We start from the raw sequence: 23,943 nt of genomic DNA on the forward strand, positions 1-23,943 counted from the left end.
GCTAGAACAATTGAATCACGCGTTGCTGAATATTTTCTCACTGATATCTGTGAAGAGGAAACCAGAAAAGGAGCGAAACAAGTCTGAGAAGGCAGGGCACCGAATTTCATGAAATGAAGAAGTGTGAACAGAAAGAAAGCTGGACACTGCCAGAGAGACATAGTTCAGCTGAAAATAGCAGAAATGGGTTTCGCAGATGTTGTAGACTAGATGGAAATAATTGAAGAAAAATGCAGTTATAAAATACCTGCTTGAGGTGCGCGGCCTGGTTCATTCTGGTCCCGATGACCTTCAGCATGTCCACGAGGCGAGACGGGCCGACGCTGAAACACACAGAAAGTGTGTCATATGGTCGGATGCTTATCGCACCTGATTTCCAGATTTTACGCGGGAGCAAACAGAAAGTTCAATTTTGAAATTTCTTTTTCAGAAAATATCATCGAGGCAGACTCTGGACTTCTGATCTCAGACGAACTGCAGATGAATTATATATATTACAATCTAATAACCACTGTATTTTATGAGATAGGCAATCAGCCAACTAAGTTCCTCTTTATAAGTGTAACGAATGGTTGATAGATGGCATGGAAGTTCGTCTCTGGCTGTACCTTGCGCATGCCCTCTAAGAGTAAAAGATTTGAACGTTGATAAGCCTAACTGAATAACTAACTAGATGGCTTAGGGAACCGGAAGGTTCATCACCAAATTAATCAAAGCCCTCCACCGGACCCTGTCCTGGACCAACAAAATCCAGTCTCCTTCAACTCCTATCTCCCATAGATCCCGCCTGAGATTATCCTCCCATCTACGTCTAGGTCTCCCCAGCGGTCTCTTCCCCTCAGGCTTCCCAACCAACACCCGGGGCACACCTCTTGTCCCATCCATGCACACTACATGCCCAGCCCATCTCATTCTTCTCGAATTAATCACCCTGACAATACTGGGGGAGCAGTACAGATTTTTAAGCTCGTCATTATGCAGTTCGTTGATAAGTCTATGTAATTTTAAAAAATAGATCACCCTCTACAAATTTTTGCATTGTTTAATCCCAGAAACAAGGAAACTAAGCTAAGCCGAAGCTATTTTCTTAAGATCTTGCCCTGACTACTTGAAGTAACGAAGCTACTCCACATAAAAGGGCCGTGAGTCAAACGTTTGTGGAACTTAATAGTTTCAGCGGCCATTAAGACACAACGTACGCCTTCTCGATGCTGTCTGGATTGTTGATCAAGAATTCCTTGGCGACATTGAAGCCAGTGTCAGTTGATGCGACGGCCTTAAACACGGCGACGCTGTCCCCAGGTTTCAAACCTGAACCTATTTGTACTGACCACCGCAGGTACCTGTAACACCAAGGCAAATTGAACGTAAGACATTCAGGGTTTCGACTGCCATCAAGATGTCGATGTTGGTCTATCGGATGTGGACTTGTAGGTTCCCAGCAATTCCGAGAAACAGATTGTCTTCATCTTCAAAGGTTCACTTCACCCCTGAAGATGGAGACAGAATGTTTCTCCTAAACATTGGTATCTATTTGCAACTCCATATGACGTGGCAGACTCTAAAATGGACGATTGCACGATTTATGTTCGCTTAATCTGTCAACGTTTGAAGCCACGGTGGTCTAGCGGTTAGAACGCTGGCCTCGGGTTCGATTCCCGGCGGTGCCCGAATTTATAACTTGTGTTGGGCAAGGCCGTGGTCTAGGCAACACGGAGTTTTCCTCCGTGGCATCCCAACAATTACTCCATTCACACACAGAAGAAGGCAATGGCAAACCACTTCTGGATCATCTGCCAAGAACGTATATGAACAGGTCCCAGTCCGAGAAAAGGATGGAGGATCCTGTTCATATGGACCTGTCGTCAGACAGAACACTAAATAATAATAATGAGAGAGAATATTTTATATATAATTTCTATTTAATAAGGACTGGTCTATGCGTCACGTTTAAACAAGCAAGGCAGGAGAAGGATTGTAGAAAAAACATGGCACTGATAAACGTTTATGAAAAGATAATTTTTAGGGGCAGACGCAAATTTGAAATAATAATATTAAAAAAAATTCTTATAGAAATATTTAATGACAGGATAAATGGAGGTGGTCCAGGTTAGCAACGCATTGAATCTCAGTGTTATGAGATATCAGTGATTGTCTAGTTTCACTGCAGAAACTGTGTTTATCGACGGAAATGTGCAAAGTCCGTTCATTTTGTCGGGAGAAAGGATGTGGCGTATCGGAATTGGCATAAGAAATGCGAATGTAAACTGCCTAAGGCAGGAATTCATTTGTAAGGAAACCGAGAGGCCTCCACCAGATACAATTAGAAATATCGTGAGTGACTCACTGTTCGAGGATGTCCGTGTTCTGGGAGCAGCCGAGGGCCTTCAGAGCACCCTTCTTCTCCGACACAGCAATGGCGGAAGTCTTATATTGCGTCCACAAGAACTTCCACTGCTCAAGACCGCCTTGTTCAATGGCTGTGCAGTATAGAACGGTGCTCAGACTTTGCGGCACGCTGTATCAGACAGACACACGTTAGCAAATTTGATGTAGGTAAATTTACAGACAAGCCACAAGCGTAGTCCACGTGTAGAAGACAAGGTTGGGTTACCGAGGTGGAAGGATTGGGGACGTCATCCTGCATTGCCATCGAGACAAATCAACGCGACGCAATCCTTCTGCCAAAGTCTGGCTGCTTCGGTTATATGATGACCTCGTTGTTTTTATGGAAGGGTAATGGTAGGTTTGCCATGAACCTTCCAGAAGTTTAGCTACAGGAATATTATTATTATATTATATTATTATTATTATTATAGAGCCGAAACATGTCGTGTATGTTCCACATGTAAATCGAGTACTCGATAGGGAACGTAAAATGATATTTTAACCTTTAATTATTTTATATTGTGATTGACGGATAATTTTAATATATATTTTAATACTATAAATCACAATATGACGCATCTACAATATCTTATATCTTACAGGAATATTAATAAACAAATTGTCTAAACGAAAAAATAATTAACCCTTCTTTCTGGTTTCTTAATCCTCTGCAAGTGCATCGACTCTCAACGATTAGTAGGTCATAATTGATTCAGAGTTGGTTATTTTGGCGAGAAATTAGCGTGAATCATACTTTTAAACCTGACTCACGGATTGAAATTTCCGACCATCCAGGTCTTGAACAGTGTCGTGGCGTTGTGTAGACACGCCGGATGCCCGGTAAGGCACGCCCACCTCATGATCTCCTTCTGGTGCGAGGTCTTCAGGTAGCTGTCGTTTTGGTGTGAATCGATGTTGAGGTTTCGTAACTGCGGCTCGATCAAGTATAGAATGAAACGCTGTAAAATGCCACACCCTGTATTATACGCGTTTTACGTTTTAATAACAAATAAGTAAAGGATTTGTAGCTTAAATGCGTCATGTTTGTGTTTGATTAAATATATATTTATTTTTACAGTACATACACAAACGTTGAAGTTAAATGATGTTGTTAAAATTATATAATATTAAAACATTACGTAGTATAAAATATTATATTTCGGCGCTTTTAATCGTAAATACGATTTTACATTATTCAGCGTTTTTTTTTTATTTATTAAACGAAATGTTTCGATGGATAATACTTCATCTTCAGGTTTATATCAATTTTTACAATATTTTAAAATTATTAGATATTTTAATGCAATGTATTATATTGATTTGTGGTTTGTTTGTAGATTTTCTATTTCCACAAATCAATATAATACATTGCATTAAAATATCTAATAATTTTAAAATATTGTAAAAATTGATATAAACCTGAAGATGAGGTATTATCCATCGAAACATGTCGTTTAATAAATAAAAAAGAGCTAAATAATGTAAAATCGTATTTACGATTAGAAGCGCCGAAATATAATATTTTATACTACGTAATGTTTTAATATTATATAATTTTAACAACATCATTTAACTTCAACGTTTGTGTATGGACTGTAAAAATAAATATATATGTAAAGGATGTTGTGACCATCCCGAATGACAGGTATTGAATGTTTTTGAGATTACGCATTCTTCGGAATAATTTGAGACAGCAATGGCAAGACCGACCTTGTAGCTGGCGAGTGCATCCGTGAGACGGAACATCCGACCGATGTAGCCGAGGTTGCCGAGAGCGGCCTTCCAGGGCAGATAGTGGGACTCACGACGTAGGTAGCTGGTTACTTCCAGCGCCACGTGATAGGGCAGCATGCCAATTCCTGCGAGGTTCAACGCGTCGTCCAGTAACAGCGCGCGGTTAAGCACCGGCACGTCTTCGTATCGGTCGCTTCTCATGAAATCGGAAATCAGCTGCCAGTTCTTGAGGTCGTAATTCACTCTGTACATACCTGGAAGAGTTCGGAGTTTTCGCCATTCACTTTAGTTCGGCTGAGGAGGACAGAGCCCGGTAAATGTTGGGTAAATTCCGGAATGGAAAATTCAAATAAATATGAAATTAGTCGTTGTCCAACTTTGGCCAACCCTTGCTTCAATTCTCCGACGGAAATTTTCCATTTTCCTGACTTTGTTGGTGCATTTCACAATTGACCAACACGCCAGTCCTAATACTTAAGTAGTCAGTACTTATTCAGCTGACTGATAAACATTTTGTTGAACTGTCGATTTTTGTTAAGCATTCTGAACGAAGAGGTACTTTGTTCAGAATGCTTCATCTGAAAGATACTACCGTATCTTCGGACGACTCTTGATAAACAACTGACCTGCTCAACAGACGTCAAAGAAGTACAGTTCGCGACTGTAATCTTGAGACTTACAAGGAATGCAGGAAGTCCGAAGCGTTAAAGGCAGACGCCATCTGTAATCCTTCCTCCTTCGACCCGCAAGTCTCAAGATTACATTCGCGGATTACAGGAAGAAATGCATCTCAAAGACTGAGTGTGTTATGGTTAATTCTCAATGAGTAACGCGGCATTTCTGTCAGAAACGGTCTTCTGCACTACAAGAAGCTCACGCGCCCGATGATGGATTGCAGATGTCCGACCTGGAGGTTCACTGCTCAGACCAATGACAGAGAGTTTCTACTCAAAGTAGCTGCTTCGGGTAACCCCTAGTCCGGTAATTTCGAAGGCAGGAAGGCACTTATGGATAACCTAGTCCAGTCGAAACGGAAAAGTCGACACGATTAGTGTCCAAAACTGAAGCACAATTTGCCTAATTAGAGCCTTCACCCAAGAGCAGCAATCCCTTTGTGAGGACTCAGCAGGGACTTCAACCAAGACTAAACCCGTCAGCATAAACACATAAATAGTCCACGAGGCACGGCGCTCCAGTTCCAAATATGCGTTTCGTAATGGAGAATGGTTTTGGTTTGAAATCCGAGGGAACCTGAAAATGAATTTGTTCTGCCAGTTTTCGTTCTCGCGCATGGATGGGACAAGAGGAGTGCACCGGGTGTTGGTTGGGAACCCTGAGGGGAAGAGACCGCTGGAAAGACCTAGACGTAGATGGGAGGATAATCTCAGGCGGGATCTGTGGGAGATAGGAGTTGAAGGAGACTGGATTTTGTTGGCCCAGGACAGGGTCCGGTGGAGGGCTTTGGTTAATTCGGTGATGAACCTTCGGGTTCCGTAAGCCATCTGGTTGGTTGGGTCCACTATTTGGGAAGCCTGAGGGGAAGAGACCTCTGGGGAGACCTAGACGTAGATGGGAGGATAATCTCAGGCGGGATCTATGGGAGATAGGAGTTGAAGGAGACGGGGTCCGGTGGAGGGCTTTGGTTAATTCGGTGATGAACCTTCGGGTTCGGTAAGCCATCTAGTTAGTTAGTTAGTTAGTTTTCGTTCTCAGAACCTTCAGCTGTTTTGTGAAACGTGTGTTGCCGTGAAAGGCAAATAGAAGTTACATCCGCTTCTGACCTGCAGCCTGAACGTTGAAAATCACCCAGTGCTCAGGTCCCGGCATGTCAGTGAGGTTTGTTTGCTTGTGCTCAGGGTCTACCCAGAGACGTGAATGCGTCGAACTAAAACCAAGCTCTGGCTGTGACGTGTAGGTGATGGGCACCCACCACACATCGGTCTGCCCTCCGCGCGCCTCCTCGACTGCCAAGGGTCGCTGAAACCGCGCCTGCCCGACAGACACCGCCATTACACAGAGCCGACTGGCATACCAGTGTTCATGTCTGAATCAAGTGTTGAAGTACTGAAATCAACACTCACGAGGGTGCATTGTACCAGGAACACACCTGAGTGACGATTGCATTTCCAGCCGAGTAATTCCTCGTCACAGCGATGACGGGGAACCCTGGACGTGAAGTCCATCCGGCCATGAGACGACCGAGGTCCAGTCCTGGAGCAAGGGACCCGTCTTCATGGGCCTGCGCGTTCAACTCCTCCCAGAGGTCAAGTTGGTCCACGGAGCCGAATTTATGTCGCCTGACGTAGCGTCCGCAACCTCGCAAGAAGGTCTCTTGCCCCAGTGTGTGGTTAAGCATCCGGAGCAAACAGTAGCCTGAAAACGTCACCACGTCATTGGTACAGCTCTCTCAGAATCAACAGCGGGCATCTTAGCGAAAGAATAGAAATGCCAAATGTATGAACAGAATAATAAAAAGAGACCTTGTAACTGACTGCGTTATAAAAGCTGTCAAAGTCGAGAACTCAGATCACGGGCTATAATAAGAAAGGTCCATGTCGATTAGTTCCGTGAAATGTGATGGGTTATCACGAGGACAAACCTCAGATAATTTTTCTAAGGGCACATAAGAAGCGTGAATGTTCGCGTACTGCATTACATATTTTAACAGCCGGCGTAGTGATTGAATGACAAAATAAGCGATGCATAAAGGAGATGAGGCAAACAGAGGAAATTAATGCAATTATCTGCAGAAATAGAAGGCAATTCAGTAGCAATGCAGGCAAACTGGCGACTGTAGTACGCCATATAATTGTCACTAAATTTAATCGAAAAACGAAAACGTGATACCAGGAAAGACATTTTATTTCTGGAGAGGACAGATTTTCAAGGGAATGACCTATCGCAAATCCCCGAGGCCTGTTGAGATATCTACGAAGTTGCAAAGACTTGCGTACATTTTAATGGTAGAATAATGTCTAATGTCATGTGGGAAGGGCTTGACAGTCAGACAGCAATCCTTGTAGAGGAGGAATGATAAGTAAAGTAAAGTTTGTCCCACTATACGCCACGTAGGCGCTTGGGGTGAGTGGAGGTATAGCTCCTCCCTTCCCTGACCTCGGCACTAGATGGGGGTGAGTGGTCAGCATCACGCCCCGGCCGGCTTTACCCCCGGGAAAGGACCCCCGGTACCCATTGTAGAGGAGGCTGGGTGGGCCCCAGAGCCGGTCTGGACGCAGAGGCTAGAGGAAAAATCCTCTGCCCCAGTCGGGGATCGAACCCCGGTCGTCCAGCCCGTAGCTAGTCACTATACCGACTGAGCTATCCCGGCTCATGGAGGAATGATATATTTAAATTCAAAACACCAGAACGGAAATCTGCATTTCATTCGTCTTTTCCCCACCTCTTATCGGTTATTTTCCACAGCCTGTTAGATTCTGGTTTTCTGAAAATGCCCGACTAAGATCAGTTAATTTATTCATACGTTTTATGCCAAATTAAAAGGAGTTGCTCATGGTTAAAGCAGGCATGTAAACCTAATTGGCACTCAAATCCGGCTTCTGGTCTGCGAAATTGTTACATCGCAAACTGCGAACTTCTTATAGGCCACTCTAGACTTCAACTTGAGTTGCTTGTGTTCTCATTACAATGCAGTGCAATTACTTATGTCTGCAGTTCAGTCTTAAAAGAGTCGAATTACTTCTTAGGTCAGCAGAAAGATGCACTTCTGACACCCTGTCACGGATTTGTTTATTAATACTTAAGATGCGTTTTATTTAATTTCATATAGCATCAAATATGATATTAAGACAGCTAATTTTTTTAATGACTTGACAGCTGAAATTAACAGCTCATGATATTTTATAAAAATGAAGTGTTTGGACATGTGACGAAGCAACCAGCAGATCCATAAATTGACTAAACGGTTTAATTAATGCCCTACGTAACCGAGTATCTAAGCATCGGGAATAATTAATGTAACTCACTAAGTAGAACATTTATATAAATAATTTATTCACACTAAGCATCTTTCGTGCAGTCTATTAAATCATTAATAAAAGCCGTGATGATAATATCCAGTATATGTTGATGTAATGTACGTGTGTATTTATGTCTTAAGTTTTTGGGATAACGTAACAAACTCGGTCAAAGAGACAAGGTTTGTGTATGGTTATAACCACACTCGGGACGTTCGTATTGAACCTCTTTGCTTTATGCAGCGGTTGTGAAGTTCAGAACGTCCCATAACCTCACTTTTATACCTGAGTGTATCAGAATTTACTTTTCACCTCATGTTGTTGCCATAGTTTGCCTTATAAAAAAGTTGAAATTAATTTAAAAAGCCCAGAAAAAATTAAAAATTTCGAAAAATGTCAATTTCAAAAACTTTACAACTTTTTTTATTTTTTTGCGGTTTTTGTGTAGCTATGAACATTTTTTTAATTTTGGAAATTTAGAAAATTGTTCGAAACGTCGACAATTTTCGATAGATTTCATGGGCGAGACTGGATCCTACAGAGAGCGTGTGGGGCCGAGTATTGGTCCGGCATAGACTGGTTGTTAGGGACAGAAAGGATTTTCAAAATTTAATAATTTTTCAAAATTAAAAAAATTAAAAAATGTTGAAATTTGTTCAGAGCACCCAGACAAATTAAATCTTCGAAAAATTTCAAATTATCAAAACTTTTCACAATATGTTTCTTTTCATTTATGGCAAATTTATGAATTTTTTTTAAAATTTTGATAATTTTCTTGAATTTCGAAAATTTTCGTTAATTTTTTCTTTCATGGTAGGGACAGGATCCTGCAATGAACGGGTCCGGCAATGATCGGGGTGTTCAAGATTTTGAAAAAAAAAATTCTTAATTTCAAAATTTTTCAACATTTTCAAAAAATAAAAGAGTATAGAAAATTTATTTTTCTCAGTTTTTTAAAGTCTTTTCAAAGGTTCTGAAAACATGCAATTTTAAAAATTGTCTAAAATTTTTGATTTTGTGTTTTTTTCTAACAAGTAGCGACTAGACAACAGATCCAGTCAACCTTTGACGACACTACCTACTCCACGTTCAATAGTTGTGCTTACCTCAGATTCCAAATAGGCAATCTTATCCCAGATGTCGATGTCCATTTCCACTGAGATAGGCACCCGTAATTCCATAGCAACTATCGCGGAACCAAAGTCTGACATATATTTAAAACAAACGTTATCTGTGCAAATATATTCTTTTTATCACGCTGAATCCTTTCAGTCATGTTTACCGAACACAAATAATAAACAGTCGCTCAGACACGCAATTAAAATCGGGATCCCGCTGTGCTGTCCATCCATCTCCTTCAGTCGATGGTGTCACGAAGAATTCCTCTGAATATTCACGTCATTTGAGGCGGCTGCTGTGACTTTCCTGGTGGAAACATCAGTAAATTTGAATTCCGATTTCCAATCACTAGGTCATTGCTCCTGAGATTAACTCGCAGGTCACACGGGGACATAGGGCAATCCACACATTGCCAACTCCTCCATGACACCGATAGTTCGTGAACAGTTTAAGGTAAAGGCGCAAGGTTTGCAGGAACTCAGATAGCGACGTCTCTCCCACCACACGGCTATGGCGCCTTGTGAGAGCGCTCAGATACGGGCCACTTCCAGAAGTTCCATAAAGCAACTGAATGTTACGTCAGCAATCCATTGCTATTTGGTGCTACTTCGCGGGGACGGAATCAAGGCCACAGTTTAAAGAACACGCCTGACCGGAAGCTCCTACGTTACATAAATAGATACTCAAATGGCGATGTCTAAATATTTCCGTTCTTTTCAGATAACACCACAGGCATCATGCCACAAGGGCACATAATCATATTTTCTCGATAAGACTCACTTCGTATATGAACAGAAAATAATAGGACGTATTTGATACCAGAAGGGCCTAAAACTGCTCTTGCTTTACGGACATTTACAGTCAGTTGCATTAGTGCGTAGGGAAACTAATAAAGTACATCTGTCAAAACAGATAGGCCAAGGATTGTAGATTCCTGGCAGTAAATCTTTGTATTGATAAGCTCTTCTGGCGGGATGACCTTTAAGTAGAAAGGCAAATTCGTTCCTTCCTCCTCGGATCACGTAATTCCGAATGACGAAGATGGATTTTAGATAACTCGATCCAATCAGAATCAAAACCTCAGTGAACCATGATTTAAATTCGCATATATTTCTGAAAATTGAGTTAAGTCAGTCATTTGTGTCCTACATTTGAACCGTTCTAGAATCAGCGTGATGGCGCTGGTACTGCTTCTGATCGTCGTTTGTTTGGCCCTGTTTTACATTTACAGGTTCACCAACCAGCGGCCACCAAACTTCCCACCAGGTACAAGCTTATATAAATGTAGTAAATACACGTCTTAGACTATTCGCGGCTATTAAAATTACTAACACATTTATGAAACACTTGAGGAATCGAAATGTTTCGGCCTATATGAACCATCGTCAGGGATTATAACTACTTGTATTATTACAGTACCCCACAGTAGCTACTTATGCTTCTTGATGGTCAGAAGTTAGTGTATACACATAACAATACGAATATTACATTAATCAGATAAGTAAAGTAATAACATTTAAATTTGCCTCCATAACGAAGAAAACTATACAAAAATTATATATTATAATAGGCTTAACTCACATGTCCATTAGTACATGTTTGCCGGCTATGGATGTGTCAATTTGTTATTAACCTTACTTCTTCGTGCTTCTCAGTTAAGTCAGTTTTAAAGTCGAATGCATTATCTGACGGCCTCTCTCATGTAATGCATAATTCGGTATGGAAATCTGTAAGTTTAACCCAGGTCTTGGCAGCTTTGATAAATCGGATCGTGGCATCGAAGTCCGGTCAAGGCATGGATGATTGCCCACGAACTTCTTTGACGTGCTGTTCTGTGCAGGCAGAGGCCTTGCGACGTGGGGGATCCTCCGCACAAGGAGTCCTGCGAAATGTGTAATGTGACTCAAAATTTCACAAGCAATTTCGTATTCGGACAGACCACGAGGTTTAAACCTCAAGAGTTAGTTTATCAATTTAGCGAGTAGCTCAGATGAGATGGGTTTTTTTGTTTTCACTAAAGTTTCAGTAGTGTCAACACTACCGCACTGAAATATCCCGCAGACACTCGGAATAAAACTTCCTCTCATTACAAGGATACCGACTGTCACTCATTACAACTGACTGGCATAAGGAGAAGCCATGAAATGTATTACGCATTTTAAACCGACTGCAGCGGCAAGGCAAAGAGACTCTTTGTTTTCTGTGTAAACATGAGGGAAAGCTTTTAGAAAAAAAGAAATTAATTGCCTTGCTGTAAAACTCTGTGCGTATCTACGAGTCATGAGTAATGCAGAATAATTAATCGTAACTCGACTCCTGATATTTGGGTCTCGATTAATTTGTAAACATCAACACATGATTCTGGTAAACAAAAGTCGTCAGAAATAAAAAAAAGTTATTGGCTGTATGTATCAGAGTCTTTCTTGAGAAGCAGACCATCAAACGGTTTCTCCCAAAGAATTTTTATACCATCATGAAAGACAAAGTATTTTATTTTCTGAGATCACAAATCTTGGACGCCGGATAATACTCCTAACCTGTGGAATCCAGTCAGCATAATTTTCTTAAGTGAGGTGATCATTTAAGAAGACCATAGGGAAATAAGATGTGAAATAACTTGAGTAAGCTGGACCAGTGACGGATCGAACTGCTTCTTCATCAGCTGTTCTGTAATGACTCTCAACTCTCCTTCAGGTCCGCCTCGCCTGCCTGTGTGGGGAAGTTACTGGTTCGTGCTGCTGAACAATTTCAAGTTCACTCACATAGGCTTCCACAAACTGGCACAGAAATACCGTACCAAGATCATGGGTCTGTACCTCGGACCCTTCCTTACAGTAGTCGTCAATGACTACCAGAACATCAAGCACGTGCTCACGCGACCCGAGTTCCAGGGAAGGGTCAAGGCTCCCGTCTTTGACATGCGCACGTACAACAAGAACCTGGGTGAGCGTCATTAAATCGACAAGAGGTTTCAGCACATTTCTCCACCTTTTACCTTTAACTTTATTTCACTCCTCTCGAATCATTGGTACAGATCGGAGGCTAGCTCGAGTAGCTAGCTGGTAATTTAAGTACTGCACTGAATACATTCAAAAATTATTTCTTTTATTACGAATATTGAAGGCTCTTTTACTGAGTGACTTTGGTCAGATTTGAATTGTGCCATTACAAGCATTTCCGTTGCGTATCCTACAAAGAGCCATTTCGAGACATTTAATATGAATTTAAAGTAATATTTGACTGACCGGGGCCGAAACAAAATTTGACTCTACTAACTGCTTTGCGCATGCACCAAAATGTATCACATGATCCCGGAAACGATTATGCCGGCCTCCACATCATGCTTTCATTTTATTTAGTTAGTTTGAAGAACGCTGAACACGCAGTTGACACAAACGAAACAAATACTGTCGGTATAATTAAACTGTAAACAACTTTTCTTTGGAGACGTAAATTGTAAACCAAGGACAGAATCGCGTGCCCTCTCATTGATCCAAACCGCAACTTATTTATCAAATTCCATACAAGGCAATAGTGACCTTGACGTGTCCAGTCGTTCACTGAACCTGAATCTCTCCTTTTACGTGCCATAGGAATAATTTTTACGGACGACGTGTTCTGGGAAGAGCAGAGACGCTTCGCTTTAAGGCACATGCGAGATTTTGGTTTCGGAAGGCGATCTGCTCAACTAGAAGACATCGGGAAGGAAGAGATACAGGACTTGCTGGATCTTCTTAATGAGCGGCGCGAGAGCAAGGTAACAGAACGTGAAGCAGTTCCCGTTTTGGGAAGCTGATAGCCGCTATCTGAACAAAAATTCCTCCGTCTTTTATGGGACTCAGATGCTCATAACCGTGTCTGTAAGAGCTCGTACTATATTAATTGCTCACTGCTTACTATGCTTAAAGTTAAAGTTAGTGGACAGGAGTAAAGGTCGACTCCGGTGACAATATAATTCCTCCTAATATACCAGTAAATTTCATTAAAAAGATTTGCTGGAAATCTCACAAACGATTTCTCAAACGACTGAAATTTATTTGCAGAGAACAGTGGCAACTCAGTTGAATTTCGTGAGACATTGTTTTCTGTGTGTAAGGTGACGCAGAGAGGAACATTAACGGATCAGGAAGGCCGTGATTATTTCTAATACACTCCTCAATGCAAGTCGTACATGACTTATATAACACCAACATATTTAAAAACAAATGGAAATGTGACAAGTTGAACGTAGCTAAAATCAGAGTGAGTAATCCCACATAGGGACTGGTATAAAGTTTATTGAATCAACTCACTAAATTGGCTAACACCCGGGCTAACACAGCAGGGAACTTCACAAAACCGACATTATAAGGACATCACACATCATTAGAAAATTGCTCATGTAAAATATATAATTCCTCACTCGAAATCTGTATAATGCATGTAACACGTATTAAAAAACAAAATGTATTTCAGAAATAGCTGCTGTATTATGTACGTCAGGGGTAAGATTTTCCTCAGATAAATAGAATTAAGTAACCAAAAAAATGGCGAATACATGGAATAATATTAATATTAAATTACGACGGAAAGAAACTGGGCATCTTTACAGGTTTCGAGTAAAACCATCTGCTATCTTTTTCAGGACATTTTCTCAGACGGCCTTGCTCTGGTACCTGGCATCTTCCACGCCACATTCTTCAATGCGATATGGTTCATTATAACTGGACAGCGCTTTCCCACCAAGGATCACGACAAACTACTACACTTCACTCGACAAGCGTTACGCTTCCAGAAAAGTGTCGACGTCACAGGAAATGCCCTTGCGCAGACGCCGTGGATCAGACACCTCATTCCCTACTACAGCGGGTTCACAGACGTCATTCAGGCGACTCGGAACATGCTCAAGTACATGGAGGTAATCCTGCAGAACAAAACACAGGCTGCATTGTTGAAACAACGTTGGTTTGAGGGTTCTCATGTCGTTTCAATGCTGTTGATATCACCGAATCCAGTCTTGGTCCGTACGTTTCTTTATTCAACAAACAACACCTAATTTTCACATCACCATTGAAAGAACACATTCTATCGCTTCTGCACTACAGGCCAAGGAGCGCCTGAGTTGCTTCCTACAGATGCTTCGGGTGGGACGAACTCTTACGAAGATTAACGAATGGAAACTTGCTACGTCGCCCAAGGACACTCGCTGCGTGCGGTCCGGTCTCCTGCTTCGCCACGCGCCATGTTTATAGAGATGACAATATTCACAATCCTTATTAATCAAATTAACTATTTATGCATGTATTCTTTTGTTTTCATTTCACAACTACGGAAGCAATGCTCCCTTGCTCTCATGCACGGCACGCCACAGCTTCCATGTGATTAAGGCAGATGCAGACAGTGTGTCTGGTTCCCTGGTGAGTGCGTAAACTTTTCCGCTTTAATCGGTCCCTCAGTATTCACGAACAGACGCCACACTACAGCCGTCTTCACGAGCGGCGAAGAATAATTCGCACTCTAATTCGACCGGTGTTGTCAGTGCAACAGACCGCTCAAATCTTGTTCGTAAAATTCGGGGGTGTCACCCCCTCTAGGGTTTTGATGTCCCAAATAACACATTTAACGAAGAGCACAATTTCTGAAGCTGCTTAATATGTAATTCCGTTCATCCTCCTGTTACTTCATTACTCTTCAGTCCAGATATTCTCAGCATCTCCCTGTTCTCAAACACACTACCCCCCCCCCCCCCCCCCCCCCGTTCATCTCGAAAAACATTAAAATTTGCCACGAACATTCATTTCTTCACTTATCGCTGGACAGAATGAATCGTAAATCTGACACGACAGGGCCGCTTCAGCATTAGTTTTCTTCAAAGTTCAGCAGTTGATTGGGTTGATATCAGGGTGATTTTCTGATGTTTGTTACAATGGATGACTCTCTAGAGAAACATTATATTTGATATCATCCATTGTCTAAGGATTAGTTGATCATTATATCTCAGAGTTGGATCTTCTTCTATCTTCAAGGGGTTGGACCATCCAACCAGCCATATGACGGGAAGTACACAGTCCAATGGCAGTGCCTAATTCATTCACTGCCACACAAAATATTACAAATGAGAGGTTAATATTCTGGAATCATGCTCAGGAGGTTGCCATTTAATACTGGGTCTGCACACTCAAAATCAAGACTTTCATCATCACCTCATGTCAAATTATAGACATTACATTAAACTAGGTCATGAATATTTCCTTCTATATTGTTTAAAATTTTGATATTAGTTAATCTCATATCATTCGAGGCTATTAAATCTGAGCCAATGGCAAAGTAGTGAAATCAGCCAAAAATGAACATTCCCATAGATCACAAATGTCTTTCTCTACTCTTTAACAACCAATTTCCATAATCATCCCCCTATCTTCCTCAGGATAACATCAGCATTAGGGCTCTTGTCCAGAACTTGTTGCTGTTATCTCATTTGTTTTAATATAAATGTCATCATGCATGACAGGCAAAACGCCGGTCACCCGAATAATGAATGTTGCAGGAAGCAGTGATGGAGCATAAGGCAACATATTCTGAAGACTACACGCGCGATTTCATAGATATCTTCCTCAAGGAGATGAAGAGACGCGCTGAGACTGCAGAACACTCCTCCTTCTCAGGTCAGTTTCATCATCTTATATTATGAACGAGGCAGATAACAGAATCTCAAGGACATTGGCTGTGAGACTAGACAAGTTTTTAGAGTTACTTGAATTGATTTCCTTCTAGAGGAGCAGCTGCATGTAGTGGGCATTGACTTCCTACTCCCCGCTTCCGGCACAGTGACAGCCACCCTCACATTTGCAATGGCCTTCTTAATAAATTACCCTGAGGCACAGACCAAGATGCAGCAGGAGCTGGATGACGTAGTAGGACGTGACCGCCTGCCCACCCTGGATGACAGGGCAAGGTCAGTAGACGCAGTGATTGTTGCAACTACCAAAGCATGCATATAATAAAACTATTGGCTATTCTGCGATCTAGAGAACATGACCACAAATCCAAACTGTGCATTAGGAAACAGCCCAACTTGACAAGAGGCATGTTCGACCCTCTTGGAGAGTGCAGTAGACACAAAATCCATGGCTTTGAAAATTCATAACCACCTAAATTGGACAATCGTATTGAAAAACTGATACCCCAGTTAAGTGTCGCATATTACTCAGATCGGTGTTTGATGTCATCTTCACTTACGCTCTCACATAAGATTACTTTGTTCCTTTTCAATCCGTAATAAATTCTTTGGGCTAATTCATCTAAATAAAAAGGCACAATTTGAAGTAGCACACTTAATTACACACTCCTTTTACTCTTTCGATGAATTTCTGATCTTCAGAAATAAGCAGATGTGTTCATTAACTTTCCTTGCCCTCATGTGAAATTCCCTAATATTATGTACTGTTGTGATAATTTGTACAATATGTTTAGAATTAGCATGAGTATTTACCCCCAGTAATGTCATCCGACTAACTTGTAGATCGATGCAATGTAATAAATATGTATGTATGTTTGTCTGCATGCACACGTCTGTGTGCGCGCGTAATATTTTACTATCAGCCCTGTTTTCTCATCCATAGTTTACATACTGAGACTATCACATACTGCAATACATACCCATTGCATGGTTTACGTAGATTTGAGTGACTGTGTTATAGCACCAAATGCAATTTAATATCAAGCTTAATGCACAGGTTACCATATAATGAAGCCTTCCTACGAGAGGTGATGCGTAAGGAGACATTAATCCCACTGGCGGTGCTGCATAGAGCCACGGAGGACACAGAGCTTGGTGGCTACAACATCCCCAAGGTCAGTTAATATATGTATCTTAGCAAAGTTCATATTTAAATCAAATGCGAACTTATTAATTAGAAGTTATTTATTGCAGGATACAATAATGATTGTGAACCTGTGGAGCTTCCATAATGATCCTGATTTTTGGGGTGATCCTGAGGCATTCCGCCCCGAGAGATTTCTGGATGAAAGGGGGCAGCTGCTTAAGAAGGACTACTCCTTGCCTTTTTCAGCAGGTGTGTGCCGCCATATTGCTTAATACAATCAAGCATAAAAATATAAAACCACATTGACCACTCTTCATGACTGTATCTTTGAAAAATGAGAGCGTAATTTTTCTTTTTGGCTGTCATGTCATGTAACATTACAGTATCAATTTTGATGATTGACAGGACTGTGATAATTACTTTAAAGTCATGCCTTGAACTGTGTGTTACTTCCTGAATTAAAGTGAAGACATAATCAGTCACATGCCAGTCCATCCATAGGGTTGCTACAAAACATAAGAAACGTCTGACTAGGTCCTGATGATGTCTGATGAATCAAAGGTGAAGCACCCAAGACTGAGTTACCGTTCCACATCTTATGCCTGTCACACAGCAAAGTGATCAGTCACACAAAACATGTGATCCAATAATAATGATATATGTCCTTGCCCACGTGTCAGATATAATTTAATTGAAGGGACAGATTGTGTGGTTTACAAATTTTTGGGATTTAATTTGCCTGTTGGAATGGACCAGGCCTTAGAAATCATACCCAGCACACTAGTATTCATCAGAACGTTCATGATGAGATGTTAAACTAAGAATAGTGTGAAAAGAGGATACTGGTTGCACCCACTTCACTAAATAAAATATTACCAACCGTGATATACTGAGAAGAAAGATGTTTTCTCTTACGGTAAACATCACAAGATAGATGTGTGGCTGTAGTCTGAGAATGTAAGTGAACAGACAGATCTCTTGTGTCACATTTTGCATTTCACTTATCACATTTTGTGTCTTATCACCTTGGTGATTCATTCATCTCAGACGTCAGTTTACTTTAATCACCTGCTGAGAGTTAATTTATTTTGGGCATTAACCTAATGTGATAGAACTCTAGCCGCATTTTTTAGACATCTTTGAATATCGAAATCTTCCATGAATACGGGCCCACAAGATCCTTTTGAAAACATTTTGTTTCTTCACAAAAATGTATTTCTCATTAAACAGCTTCTCAATTATATTAATGCAAAAAGAAGGACTAGTCAGGACATACATTGTGCATGAGATAAATGGCATGGCACGGATACAAGGACAATATTAAAATGGATCTGGGGCAAATAAGATGTGAGGATGATGAGTGGATCATCTGTTTCGTTGGAAAGTGAGGAATTTATTATTCAGGTGAGTAATTGTAGTTAAGGCCTATAAATGTTGACACTTGACTTCCTAAAACTGCATTGTGCTTTCTTGTCACCAGGTAAGCGTCTGTGTGCTGGTGAGACATTTGCCCGCCAATTCATCTTCCTGATTCTGTCAGCACTGCTGCAGAACTTTACTGTGAAGGGTGCCCAAGGAAAACCGCTGCCCAGCACAGATCCTGATCTGCCAGGTATTATTGTCACAAAGAAGGATATGTGGATTCGGTTTGAGCCCAGGTCTTAAAGTTTCAATACACGAATCTGTAAGAAAGACTTCCAGTGGATATGCAGATGCCCCTCAGGAAGCAATATAATGCGAGGACAAGGAACATGACATCTTGTCACACCAATGTTTTGTGACACACAAATTGGAATAACCGCAAATCTGTAACCCATTAGATCAAGGACGTGTTATACAGAATTGCTCCGAAGAGTTAAGAGAGACAAGATATTAGTTTTGTGAACGTGTGCAGAAGAGGAGCTCATGGACGTTGGTAGTGATAAAATATGATGTGGGAATTTGTTCCCCTTTTCGTTTTGATGTTCACATTCTGATATATTTTGTTGAAGGTTGATTTCTCCGAGGTTGCTGTATTTTTATTTTATTTATAATTTAATTATCTCAGTATTTTACCACCAGAGTTTGTCACTGGAAATCTCTACGTGCTGCTTAAATTACTGAGTGAGAGAACATTGTTTGCTGTGTAAGCAGAATAGTATTTGTTATCTTTAAAACTTGATTTTCTACCAAATAATAAAATTCAACATGTAACCTCCAATATTCATAATTTTTTCAGCAGAGCACACATTTCTTTTTTAATTTCGTAGGATCCAAAAGCTACTTCTGTTTCTTTTTAATATTATATAACTGGTTAGTGCTTGGAATAATCTCTAGGTTATTTTGTGTGTTTGTTGTTCATATCGTGCAATTGTTTCTATATTTATTAATAATTTAGATCTTTCTGTTTAATCTTTGTCATGTTATGAAAGTTATTTGTTGTTGAAGTGGTTGGGTGGTAAGTTATTGTTAATATGGTCTGTATGTCTGTTAATTTACTGTCTTTAGAGAGGAAGATTTCTACATGTAACTAGTTTTTATCATTTGAAGAAACGTAAAGTGCTTTCTGTTACCCTACTTTATGTCTGTACATACACCACTGAATGACATAGCTATTTCCTCCAGCTTTAACAAATAATATTTAATGAATAATACTTCAACTTAAGAATGACTCATAAATAAGAATATAACTCAGCTCATCCTGATAGCTTGACTGATGTATTGTTAATATTATACGCATCTAAAGATCAGAAGTAGAAAAACTTGTAAAATTAAAATAAAATGTTAGAACTGCATTTATACATATGAATTATATATGTTGTTATAATAAAATTAAATAAGCAGTTGTTCAATCATATGCCAAAGGTAATACTTTTACTTTAACCTAACTTTGATGTTTTCTTAGATTATCACATTTATGCTCACTAACCTCAATGGCCTTTCCATGACTGTAATGTATAACTCAAAGACTATAAATAGGTGAACAGTGATCATTTTGTGTTAATTTGGCTGTGTACTGGCCATGCACACAATTTGTTTTGAATACTGTACTTGGATTGGAGGTTCAGCTATCAAATCTGAGTAAGTAAAAGTGCACATTTTTTGTAATATAAACAAATTTAATCTTTTCTCACCTCAATAGTCAGAGGATTACCTGAAGATGTGACTACACTATAAATGCAGTTGGGCTGTGTTTACTTACAAGCTTTAATCTGTTACCAGTCAGTTACATGACATCATATTTTCCAGTTTGGGCTGACTTAACAAAACCATGAAATTTTGTGGTAAGTTTTGACCTAAATTATACCATCAATTTGGTTACCAATGCCAGTAAGAACCCTTATTGATCTACAGTTGAGGTTAAAAGGATGTATTTAAAACTAAGGGCTTTAGAGTAGAATCTGAGGTTCTCATGGCAGTGAGTACAAAGATGGCTATCATTTGGGTTGCATCATACAACCAAGAAGACAGCCACCAGCTGTGTGAGAGTAAAATTTGCATTCTTACTGTTTCTGTGAAACACGCTGCTATCAGGAAAAGCGTGTCTTCAAGAGTAATTCACATGCCACCTGTGAGGTGTCTGCACTTTTGCATATAAAATTGTGTAGAAGTCACTGACAATGAGTATCGCTTATTTTTTACGAGATATGTTGAAATGAGGTTAAATTACCTTACGGAAAGTTCTCTACCCAACGGCCGATTTACGATCAGGCAAGATACGCTGTTAAACTAAGTAGGCAAATTTTATTGGCGGGGGATGCAATTTACTCTAATACAGTCACTTTTTAATTTTGTTCGTTTTATACATCGACAATACCCTCGTCATATTTCTATATTTGTGTACGACACACTACAAGGCTGTTCAACTAACACAGAAAACCACATAACTTCCGGAAGTAAAGAAAGTTAGATCTTGAGTGGCTTGGCAACCCTGCTTCCGGTAGAAGTTTGTTGTACAGGAACACAGGAGGCCGTGGTGAATTGTAGTGGTGTGAAGGCTAATGGCTATGACTGATCTTACAGGTTGAAGTTGTGTAAAGACGGTGTAGTTAATTCGATTTTGTTGTGACGTGCTACATTTACGTTTAAGGCAGAAGATAGTGGCTATTAGATTGTAACAACTGATTTCGCAAGAAATACCGACGTGTTCCGTGCTTTCTTTCAAAATGTTTTTGACGCGCGCTGGTTAGTAGAGAAAGAAGACTTCAAACGTGGCCCATTTTCTCCGAAAGTAGCGACAGAGTGTACTGTGGACAGTGCCTTGCATCAATGCTGAGTCACAATTTGGAATAAAGGAAGGTTTCAGATATTGTAAGAATTCATAAGAACGAGCTGAGAAACACGATAGTTCGATCTTGCGCTGCAACTGTGAACAGAAGTTGAAATAATGTAAGAGGTGAGTACTCTCATTGAATTTTAAATGGATTTGAATACTGTATTTACCCAACAGGAAGAAGAGTTTCTCCCGTAATTTTAATATTTGAAACATGAAGGGTCAGCCTGGGTTCTAGAGTGAAATAATCGAATTTGTTGTCTACTGTATACACTTTAATTGGTTGTTTTTAAGCGGTGGCATGCAGTATCCGCAACACAACTCTGATCCTGGAAAACCAATACAAATACGGGCTTGGGCGGGAGGGGAGAAATGCACTGTATGGTGTGAAATTATTACGTTCGGGCTGTGGAGGAAGTGATGGTTTGTTAAGGCGTGTCCCCATATCGGTGGTGTTTATCGTTCCTTTGATTCACAAAATACATTGTCGTGAAAAGGTCAGTTTATGAAGTTAAGAGGGAACATTTCTTCACAGTTACACGAAACATGCTCAGACCCTTCCTTGCCGCCCTTTCAATCTTCCCTTCCCGTCCTTCAGTGTTTAAGTTGAAGCTTGAAGTTATTTTTCGGCCACTGTGAGATATTGTTTGCAATAAGCCCAGTTCATGCTTGAGTATTCTGCTGTAACGTAACATCTTGAAGCTACGAGGGATGTTCAGGTGTGGACAACGTGCTCGAAGTATGTAGCTACCAATTGTTGGTAATTATCCAGGATAGTGAATTTTTTTAACCAATGAAATTACGTATCGGAGAAACTTGAGCCCGCTAAAATGAGCTGCAGCCACTGTCAAGACCTTTCGTCATTAATGTCTTCAGAGGCCGCAATCAACTATTCGTGTCCCCCACATAACAGAAATTATTGCACGTGTGAATTTCCTAAACCAACTACAGAGAAGAACGCAGTTCTTCATGGTTGGGGCGATTGGGGAATTACCCTCGTTGTTGAATGGCCGAAGACAAGGTGAACGCGTTCATCGTGCTTTGTTCTCTCGATTATGGCCACGCCATTGACACTTCAGCAACTTAGAAACTAATACAGGAGCTTTTCTGACACGTAAGAGTAACCAATTTTCAGTATTCTTGCGTTGTTTTAAATGCTGTTTTGCATGATGCCCTGCATCCACGAGGTATCTTATCTCAAGTGGCGGCAAAAGCCCCTGCCTCAACCGACAGAAGTTCATTCTGCTTTGTATGTCTACCGCACCTGTGCGCGCACGGCCAATGTGGTCCTACGAATTTAAACATCTCATACCATGAGGACAGATGACGCAAAGTGGTCAACATCACCCTCGGCCCGCCTACGTTCACAACGGACAGCTGTGGTTGTGATTAAAATAATTCCCATAATTTCTTAAGGCCTTGTAATCCTGGGGTCTCGGGTTCTAATTTATAACTTGTGTTGGGCAAGGCCGTGGTCTAGGCAACACGTAGTTTTCCTCCGTGGCATCCCAACAATTACTCCATTCACACACAGAAGAAGGCAATGGCAAACCACTTCTGGATCATCTGCCAAGAACGTATATGAACAGGTCCCAGTCCGAGAAAAGGATGGAAGGATCCTGTTCATATGGACCTGTCGTCAGACAGAACACTAAATAAATAAAATAAATATCCATTAATAAAAGTTTAAAATGTCGACATGCCTACCTTTATAGTAGGTGACGTCATCGAAGATTTGTCGCAGCTCGGTCTGGTGGTCGATGGGGAAGGTGAGAGAATGCGATGACTGCAGGGAATCCACCGAGAACACCCGCAGGAGAGCGGTCACCGACGTCACAGACAATGTATCCCAGGTGGGGTCGACCTGCAGTAGAAGTAGATAATAATGTTTATCTCGGGGCTACATGGGGCTATTTCGACGTTACGATTACAGGAGAGACGAGAAGAATTTAGACCTGTTTACACCGACTGAAAGGACTCGTTCAGGGTGACTCTGGTCCCGGAGGTAATAGGGCGTATGTTATTAACTGAAACTCCATACTTCGTAGTAGGCAAGATAAACAAAGTAAGAGTCGTAGCTCGGTAGCAAGCCGGCGTTTGAATCTTTTTTTGTTTTATTCTTAATTTTATCCTGGCACCAGCTGGGTTTCAGACAGTAATGATCGTCGAGGAAACAGGTTTTCAGGATGTGAACCGGATTGAACTGTCTCAGGAAGACAGCCATGTTGTCTGCCGGCCTTGGCTCGTCATTCTTCTGGCACTGCCGCAGTTTTTGTGCAGACGCTGAGCGTAGGAATATGTTGGTCTCCTGGGTGTTAACGTCGTCTTGAGCCCTGAAGATGGAGGCGTTATGTTTTCCTCGCAAACGTTGATATCTATCTACAATTCCAAACGGCGTTGCAACCCAGAAAACCAAAACTGACACAGAAACCTTACATTTCATACGAAACTTACGTGGTTTGCTCCGAGCGCGGAAAAATAGGTTGCAAAACCCTCGCTGAGCCAAATCTCCTTCCACCAGCGCGCCGTCACCATGTTCCCGAACCAGGAGTGCGCCAGCTCATGGGCCAAAATATGGGCTACCTGCTGCCTCCTGGACTCTGGCGACACACCGGCTTCGTGCAACAAGTTTCTCTCCCTGCGAGCCCAAGGGAACAAACTCTCTCGTCAG

The 23,943-nt window shown here is 41.0% G+C and overlaps 2 protein-coding genes across 3 annotated transcripts in view; one reads left to right on the forward strand and one right to left on the reverse strand.

The window, feature by feature from the left end:
* LOC110840733 (putative cytochrome P450 304a1) overlaps positions 1 to 19,856 on the forward strand; it is a 21,676-nt gene extending 1,820 nt beyond the window's left edge. The window contains exons 1-9 of one of the 2 annotated variants that reach the window (XM_087346820.1): positions 10,136 to 10,481; positions 11,910 to 12,158; positions 12,809 to 12,972; positions 13,840 to 14,112; positions 15,742 to 15,859; positions 15,969 to 16,149; positions 16,931 to 17,048; positions 17,128 to 17,269; positions 18,501 to 19,856. In XM_087346820.1, the coding sequence (XP_087202946.1) occupies positions 10,391 to 10,481; positions 11,910 to 12,158; positions 12,809 to 12,972; positions 13,840 to 14,112; positions 15,742 to 15,859; positions 15,969 to 16,149; positions 16,931 to 17,048; positions 17,128 to 17,269; positions 18,501 to 18,685 (1,521 nt within the window). In that variant the 5' untranslated portion in view covers positions 10,136 to 10,390 and the 3' untranslated portion in view covers positions 18,686 to 19,856. Of the gene's footprint in view, positions 1 to 10,135; positions 10,482 to 11,909; positions 12,159 to 12,808; positions 12,973 to 13,839; positions 14,113 to 15,741; positions 15,860 to 15,968; positions 16,150 to 16,930; positions 17,049 to 17,127; positions 17,270 to 18,500 lie in introns of those variants that run through there. The other variant, XM_087346821.1, reaches the window with a different exon arrangement.
* The window catches only part of LOC110829614 (aminopeptidase N), a 33,245-nt gene that overhangs the window by 3,975 nt on the left and 5,327 nt on the right, over positions 1 to 23,943 (reverse strand). Inside the window, exons 6-14 of the mRNA XM_087346816.1 lie at positions 23,727 to 23,910; positions 22,980 to 23,136; positions 6,230 to 6,495; positions 5,904 to 6,111; positions 4,099 to 4,376; positions 3,160 to 3,347; positions 2,348 to 2,518; positions 1,200 to 1,343; positions 248 to 323 (exon numbers count right to left, since the gene is read on the reverse strand). Of these exons, the coding sequence (XP_087202942.1) occupies positions 248 to 323; positions 1,200 to 1,343; positions 2,348 to 2,518; positions 3,160 to 3,347; positions 4,099 to 4,376; positions 5,904 to 6,111; positions 6,230 to 6,495; positions 22,980 to 23,136; positions 23,727 to 23,910 (1,672 nt within the window). The remainder of the gene's footprint in view (positions 1 to 247; positions 324 to 1,199; positions 1,344 to 2,347; positions 2,519 to 3,159; positions 3,348 to 4,098; positions 4,377 to 5,903; positions 6,112 to 6,229; positions 6,496 to 22,979; positions 23,137 to 23,726; positions 23,911 to 23,943) is intronic.

This window comes from Zootermopsis nevadensis, unplaced genomic scaffold, assembly GCF_977971745.1.
Source record: "Zootermopsis nevadensis isolate Lab colony 2312 unplaced genomic scaffold, Znev_1.0 Znev_ptg000010l, whole genome shotgun sequence".
NCBI lineage: Eukaryota > Metazoa > Arthropoda > Insecta > Blattodea > Termopsidae > Zootermopsis > Zootermopsis nevadensis.